The following is an 8,645-nucleotide window of genomic DNA, read 5'->3' as shown; positions in this document are numbered from 1 at the left end:
AAAGCTACTACCCCCAGTAGAAAAATCTACCACCTCGAAAGTGTGACCTAGAAGACCACTTGGGAAAGGGTTACCTTAGAGGACATGTGTAGCTACTACCTATTATTTTTGTCTATAAATAACTTCTCTTTAATAAGAACTTCGAGGAATGGACATTGGGTTGACCTGAGTGAGTTTACACACACATTCACGCTGTTGGATTTTCATTCTTCTTGATTTAAGTTTTTATCTAGAACAATGTTCCTTCTCATTTGGTGTTTGAAATCTTCCTTACTTCTAGAATGCTTCTCTTGCATATTTTTTGTGAACTTAAGGCCAAGCACTTCCAATTTTCCTCTTAGATTCTTTAACGAGTTAATTTTGCTTGAGGACAAGCAAAGGCTTATGATACGAACCGCGCCAAGAACTTGACGAAACCTGTAACAAGATTAGCCCAAATGATCGTTCTATCCTCATGTTTAAGGGAGAAGTACCATGACCCATTGCTTATAGAAAAGCAAGACCCTTGGTATAGTGAGGACGCCACAAACAGGAGTGGGAGACCGTTTGATAAGTCAAGATGAACGCCACAGGACAAACCTGATAAGTTCGATAGTTCTTCGAAGAACCAAAGAGATTTCTCTCACTTTTTAATAATTAGCCAAAAGTCTTTTTCATTCCATAGTTCAACCCTTATATAGACTATTACAAGAAGTATTAAGCATTAAACTCCTTATAACAAATATTAAACTCATGCATGCTTAGAAACAAGAAACATTAAATACTCATGCATGCTTTGTAACAAGAAACATTAAATACTCATGCATGCTTTGGGACAATCACAAATTAACCACTTTTCTTTTCCAAAGCATTGAAGTATGAGAAGCATTGATCGTCAGTTTTAATTATAATAGCTAATTGATGATAGCTTTAATGATGTGGACGAAACTTTATTCTTCATTGATGATGAGCTTATAGTATTGTTTGAGTTGAACCTCTTGAATTAATCCAGCAAGAGCCTCCTTGAATTTCTTAGCCCGACCTTGTGTGATTAGTCCAATTATGACTTGAAGAGGATCATGACCCTTCTTTTTATTTTTGGACGTGTTTCTATCATTCCCCTCCTCTTGAATAGAATTTTCCCTCCAATCATCACCTTCATGAAGAAAAAAAAATAGGTTAGCAATATTAAATGTGACGCTAACATTGTACTGATAAGTGCTTGTGTGATATGAATATGAAGCATTCTTTCCTTATGTTGAGCATTACTTTTCTTGGGTTTTTACACTAATATGTGTGTTTTTATTTTACTTTTATGCAGGTAGGGGTGTGAAGCCGAGTATGAAGGAAATAGGCTAATGTGGATCATAATGCACCAATTTTGGAGGAAATCTTGCTAAGGTTCAAACGCGAAGACATAGGTCAGGTGTGAGATGCTAGAGCGTGTGCCAACCTCCTCGTATTCGAGTGGGCACATCCATTTGGAGGGGCACAAAGGCAGTCACACTTGAGCATTCCGACTTATGCACATAGAACAAGAGCTCCACCAACATGTACACCATTGAAGAAGCAAGTGATCCACGACGTGAACATGTGTCCGTTTAGGTTACCCCGATGAAAGTATGGAATTGGGTAGCCATTCAGGTCAAATACTGTAGCAGAGCACGGTAGCTGCACTGTAGAATATACTGTAGCAGCACTGTTCACAGCCGGCCGAGAAAATAGAGAAGCAGAGAACCCACACGGGCGTGTGGAAATTATCCACGCCCGTGTAGTCGCCCGATTTCAACCCTATTTAAAACCGATTTAGCCCCGATTTTGGTATTCTTTTCTCCATCTTTTCCACAACTTGAGAGAGGGCTTCGACTAGGGTTATGAGGGGTATTGGCCAAGGTTTTGGAGAGGTTCTACGGCTCCGATATCGTCATTCCTTAGGAAGAAGGTTGGTAAGGGAGCTTCCGTCGAGGCGTATCCTATACTGGACGAGGGAATCCTTGGACGACGAGTAGAGGACTTCCCACAAGACTATCGACATGACTATCGAGGGGGTTTCTTTATGGATTCATTGCTTTTACATTCTATTTCTTTGATTGTACTTAGCTCTATGGAGAGCTAAATCCTTAGTGGGTACTCGGGTATTATGAACCCTAGGATGTATTTGTTTCTTTTGAACATCTTTATTATTCTTTCAATAAATTGATGTTTATTGTGAGTTCCAACCTTGAATGCTTGATTGTATGAATATTTCCCCTAGAGTGACACTAGGGTTGAGAGTTCTTGTTGTTAACCTTGTGAGTAAGTGACACACCACGAGCGTTAGACAAAGTTAGGTTGGAGAGGGTTGAGAGGGTGAGTCAAGAGGTATAGGAGTGTCCCCTTTCCCCTCCGGCGTGATAGATTCTACCTCCGTTCCTCGAGTTCTTTGCGGCCATAATAGAGTGAATGTTCTAAGGGATGAACTTCCGCTGGGGCTTAGTTGCGCGTGCAACAGAGTGAAGCGTTGAGGTGATCTTAGCATCTAAGGCTTAATTGTGGTTAGGAACCTTCCACCTGGACCAAAGGGTTAGGTCTATAATTAGGAAGAGATTTATCACTTGGAATCCCTAGAGCTCATTGCAACTCTATGCGAGTGCGAGGTGTTGAGATTGTTCGATTTCTCCTCCGGGACATTTTTAGAGTTAGGCATAGTTGACCTTAGATTTGGGACTATGTAATTAAGGATTTCCACGACTCATCATTGCATTGATTAGGAAGCATAATAGAGGGTTCTTGTACTTGAAACAATTATCCTAGGTGGAGCAATATCCGGGTACCCCATCTTTATCGATTGCCTTACCCCCTTCTTTACTTTTGCTCTCTTACTTGTTGCTTTTACTGTTGAGAATTGAATCATTGTCACACTCATTATCATTGATCTTTCACATAGCTAAGAATCTAATTAAGTATTTTTATTCCCTACTCCCTGTGGATTCGATACCCGCTCACCCGGGATTATTACTTCGACAAACCCGTGCACTTGCGGGATATACGCAAGGGGACCTTATCATGTACTCACCTGGTAAATCTAGCTTGTACGCATTGTCATTGATACGCTCAAGAACTTGAAATGGACCATCCCCTCGTGGAAGTAGCATGGAGCACTGCTGTTTAGGAAATCTTTCCTTTCATAAATGCAAACCAAACCCAATCTCCTGGTTCGAACACAACCTTCTGTCGCCCTTTATTGGCTTGCTTTGCATATTGCTCTGTTCTTCATTCGATGTTGAGCCTTGCTTTCTCATGGACCTGTTTAACAAATTCATCTTTGCTTTTTCCATCTAGATTTACACGTTCAGTCATAGGGAAAGGAATTAAGTCTAAAGAATTTAATGGATTAAAACCATACACAATCTCAAAGGGTGAAAACTGAATAGCAGAATGCACAGCATGATTATACGCAAATTCAACATGTGGTAAACAATCCTCCCAGGTTTTGATATTTTTTTGAATTATAGCTCGCAACAAAGTAGATAAAGTTTTATTAACTACTTTAGTTTGACCATCGGTTTGTGGGTGACATGTAGTAGAAAACAACAATTTAGTTCCTAATTTACCCCCACAAGGTTTTCCAAAAGTAGCTCAAGAACTTAGCATCCCAATCTGAAATGATAGTTCTAGGCATACCATGCAATCTCACAATTTCATGAAAGAAAAATTCAGCTATATTTGGAGCATCATCAATTTTGTGACATGGAATAAAATGTACCATTTTCGAAAATCGATCCACAACAACAAATATTGAATCCCTACCTTGTTTTGACCGGGGTAATCCTAAGACAAAATCCATCGAAATATCAATCCAAGGCGCACTAGGAATTGGCAATGGTGTGTATAAACCATGGGGTTGTATCCTTGACTTAGCTTGCTTACAAGTGACACATCTACCACAAATCCTTTCTACATCATGTTTCATATGTGGCCAATAAAAATGTTCTTGTAAAACACTAAGAGTCTTAGCTACACCGATGTGCCCCATTAATCCTCCTCCATGTGATTCCCTCACTAACAAATCTGGCACAGAATAATTAGACAAACACAATTTGTTTTCTTTGAATAGATAATCATCATGTCTAAAGTATTTTCCAAATGTAAATTTCTTACAAGATTGATACACATCACCAAAATCATGATCAGAAGGATATAAATCTTTTATATGTTCAAAAGCTAGAACCTTTGCATCAAGAATGGAAAGTAAAGCATACCTGCAGGATAATGCATTTCCACAACATTCTCCTTGCCTTGCTTGTACCGGATGACATATTGAAATGTCTCAATGAATTCTACCCATCGTGCATGCCTTCTATTCAATCTACGTTGGCCCTTCAAATGCTTCAATGACTCATGATCTGTGTGAATAACAAATTCCTTTAGCCATAAGTAGTGTTGCCATGTCTCTAATGCTTGAACCAACGCATATAACTCCTTGTCAGAAGTAGGGCAGTTTAAAGCTGCCACACTTAGTTTCTCGCTAAAATATGCAATTGGCCTTCCTCCTTGCATAAGAACAGCACCTATACCCGAACTTGAAGCATCACATTCAATCTCAAAAGTTTTAGTCAAATCAGGCAAAGCAAGTACGGGTGCATAGGTCTATTTGTCCTTGAGCAACTGAAATGCCCGTTCTTGCTTTTCCTCCCATTTGAACCCCACGTTCTTCTTAATCATCTTCGTCAATGAGTGGCAATGCTACTAAAATCTTTTACAAACCTTCTATAGAAACTAGCAAGGCCATGAAAAATTCGAACAACTCCAACACTAGTAGGACTCGGCCATTCTTGGATCGCATGGATTTTATCCTCATCAACTTGTATACCTGTTGCACTCACAACAAAACCAAGAAATACAATCTTATCTATGCAAAAAGGGCACTTTTGAAAGTTAGCAAATAGCTTCTCTTTTTGAAATACATTTTAAACTAATTTTACGTGCTCAACATGATCATCCAGGCATTTGCTATAAATAAGAATATCATCAAAATAAACAACAACAAATTCACCAATGAATTCCCTCAAGACATGGTTCATCAAGCACATAAAAGTACTTGGTGCATTAGACAACCCAAAAGGCATCACTAACCACTCATATAATCCATGTTTTGTTTTAAACGTAGTTTTCCATTCATCACCTTCTTTCATTCTTATTTGATGATACCCACTCTTCAAATAAATTTTAGAGAACATACTAGCACCATGTAGTTCATCTAACATATCATCTAAGCAAGGAATAGGATGTCGATAGTTTACCGTAATGTTGTTGATGGCACGACAATCGACACACATCCTCCAAGTCCCATCCTTCTTAGGAACCAAAATCACCGGAACAGCATAAGGACTCATGCTCTCCCTTACATAGCCCTTTGCCATCAACTCTTCAACCTGCCATTGTAGCTCTTTTATCTCCTCGAAATTGCTTCTATAGGCTGGCGTTTTGGGATGGTGGCACCGGGAACAAAGTCAATTTGATGCTCAATTCCCCGAATAGGTGGTAATCCATATGGAGCCTCCTCGAGAAAAACATCATCAAACATCTGTAAAAGTTCAACAATTGGACAAGGCAAAGACATGTTAAGGCTGTTAGTAGTCAAATATGCCTCTTTGTACAAAAGTAAAATCATTGGCTGTCTCAAAAACATTGCTCGCTTTATCTCACTTGCCCTTGCATAAAAATTTTGTTGTTTTCTCTCAAATTTTTCCTCTGATTTTCCCTCAACAATTGAACTTTTATTTTCTTTTTCTCTCTTATTTTTCACAACTTCTCTCTGATTTTCACTCTTTTTCTTTCTTTCATTTTCTCTCTTTTCGTCACTCTCTTTTTGTAATCCCACTTGATCATTATAAACCTGTTTTGGTGTCATGGGAACAAGAGTAATTGGCCTTTCACGGAACACAAAGGAATATTTGTTTGTGTAGCCATCATGTTTCACTCACCTATCAAATTGCCACGACCTTCCAAGCAACAAATGTCCAGCTTGCATATGTACTACATCACACAACGCCTAATCTTCATATTTACTGATTTGGAAAGAAACTAGAACTTGTTTGTTTACTTTCACTTCACCACTATCATTGATCCATAGTAGCTTGTATGACCTTGGGTGCATGAGTGTTGGCAACCCCAATTTCTCCACTAAAGTAGTGCTAGCAACATTTGTACAACTCCCAACATCAATAATCACACTACATACCTTGTTGTGAACAAAACAACTAGTGTGGAAAAAATTTTCCCGTTACAACTCATCTTATCCTTTTGTTTGCACACTTAAAGCTCTCCGTGCCACCAACAAAACACCATGAACAACACATTATTCCTCACCTTCAACCTCCAATGGGGGCATAGATGTAGTGCCCAACTCATCTTCTGTTTCAATCTCACCATTATCTTGCACTACCATGACTCGCTTGTTCGGGCATTGGCTTGCTATATGACCTCTTCCTTGACATTTAAACCACTTGATGTCACGAGTTCGAGATGTGGACAAATCAGATTTACCTTGATAGTCATGACTTGATGGTTCTTGTTTTGGCTCTGGTTTAGACTTCATAGCTAGCTTCTCCTCCTTCTTTGCATAATTTGGCTTCCATGATGATGATGATCCAAAACCTTGGGCTGCTCCCATACTACCCCTCCTCTTAAGAAGCCGCTCAACCTTAATTGCCATGCACACCATATCTTCCAACTCCACATAATGTTGCATCTCCACTACATCTTGAATCTCTTGGTTTAGTCCACTCAAAAATCTAGCCATTGTAGCTTCTAGGTCTTCTTCTACATTAGCCCCAATTATAGCAATCTCCATGTCCTTGTAGTAATCTTCAACACTTCAATTTCCTTGGTGAAGCCTTTGCAACTTTTGGTATAACTCACTGTAGTAGTGACTAGGAACAAATCGTTTCCTCATCACAATTTTCATGTTCTCCCACGTCTCTATTGGACGTTCTCCATTTCTTCTCCTATTCAACAACAATTGATCCCACAAAATAATAGCATAGTCAGAAAACTTAATGGCTGCAAGTTTTACCTTCTTCATTTCGGAGTAGTTGTGGCAATCAAATACTAGCTCCACCTTCTTCTCCCATTCAAGGTAGGCTTCGGGATCATGTTTTCCTTGAAAAGAAGGAATCTTCATTTTTATGCCATGGAAGTTGTTATCCTCTTGATTCCAAACCCGCCTATTTCGTGTATTCCTCCTATGGCTACCCACCAAGCCTTGTTCATCATCTCCTTCGGATCTACTCAATCCATCTTCCTCAAACCTTTGTTCATGTCTTTCTCCTTCTTGATTGTGAGAGTACGGTGAATCTTGTCTTGAAGTTTCTATTCCATCCAACCGTTCATGAACCTCCCCTAATTCTTACCTCATCAAACGCCGCATCTCTCCCATCATAGCCTCCATGAATAACTTTGGATCAACACCCTCCGAAGCACTTTTCTCATTGTTTTGAGCCATGAGATTATTTTTTTGTGGCACTCAACTAACGAAATACTCATAGATCTCTCTATCAGTTCTTTTGAACTAATCAAACTCAAATCAGAAAGGTCAAGGCACAATTCACACAAGAGCCTATTGTACAGTCTAGAGAAAGCAAAGGGTGATGTGAAAAAAAAAAAGATAGTGAAGAAAAGACAATGACTTACTCCAAGCGAAGGCACATGAAGAAAGGATTAAGGTTGTTTTTGAATTAAAAGAACTGAGAGAAGAGTATTATAGATGTTTTTTTTCAAACATTTCCTCAAATGTACTTCAAAGAGGAATAATAAACACTTCAAAAGGATAAGGAAGGAAATAACTAGAAGATCAAAGAACGATAACTAAGATAAGTAAATCTGAGAATGGAAACTAAGCTCTGATACCAACTAATATGAACCCCACCAAGAACTTGATGAAACCCGTAACAAGATTAGCCCAAATGATCATTCTACCCTTAGGTTTAAGGGAGAAGTACCGTGACCCGTTTCTTATAAAAAAGCAAGAACCTTGGTATAGTGAGAACGCCACAAATGGGAGTCGGAGACCTTTTGATAAGTCAAGATGAACGCTACAGGACAAACCTGATAAGTTTGATAGTTTTTCGAAGAACCAAAGAGATTTCTCTCACTTTTTAATAATCAGCCAAAAGTCCTTTTCATTCCATAGTTCAGCCCTTATATAGACTATTACAAGAAATATTAAGCATTAAACTCCTTATAACAAATATTAAACTCATGCATGCTTAGAAAAAAGAAACATTAAATACTCATGCATGCTTTGTAACAAGAAACATTAAATACTCATGCATGCTTTGGGATAATCACAAATTAATCACTCTTCTTTTCCAAAGCATTGAAATATGAAAAGCATTGATGGTGAGTTTTAATGATAATAGCTAATTGATGATAGCTTTAATGATGTTGACCAAACAACGCTCTTCATTGATGATGAGCCTATAATCTTGTTTGAGTTGAACCTCTTGAATTAATCCATCAAGAGCCTCCTTGAATTTCTTAGCTCGACCTCGTGTGATTGGTCCAATTGTGACTTGAAGGGGATCATGACCCTCTTTGTTAGTTTTGGACACGTTTCTATTAGCTTGAGTGTGGGGGAGGTTTTATTAGTGCTTGTGTATGCATACTATTAAGTATGTTTTACA

General features: G+C 38.7%; 1 protein-coding gene across 1 annotated transcript; it reads right to left on the bottom strand.

The window, feature by feature from the left end:
* Positions 1-929: 929 nt before the first annotated feature.
* On the bottom strand, positions 930-5,632 carry LOC120278521. Its single transcript, XM_039285300.1, is given in 8 exon segments — positions 930-1,135; positions 3,035-3,140; positions 3,265-3,384; positions 3,962-4,239; positions 4,242-4,338; positions 4,773-4,870; positions 5,015-5,443; positions 5,446-5,632. Coding segments are annotated over 8 exon segments (1,521 nt in total).
* Positions 5,633-8,645: the final 3,013 nt, after the last annotated feature.

This window comes from Dioscorea cayenensis, chromosome 16 (genome assembly GCF_009730915.1).
Source record: "Dioscorea cayenensis subsp. rotundata cultivar TDr96_F1 chromosome 16, TDr96_F1_v2_PseudoChromosome.rev07_lg8_w22 25.fasta, whole genome shotgun sequence".
NCBI lineage: Eukaryota > Viridiplantae > Streptophyta > Magnoliopsida > Dioscoreales > Dioscoreaceae > Dioscorea > Dioscorea cayenensis.
The sequence above is the reverse complement of the archived record's forward strand: the minus strand, read 5'-3'. Positions and strand labels throughout refer to the sequence as shown.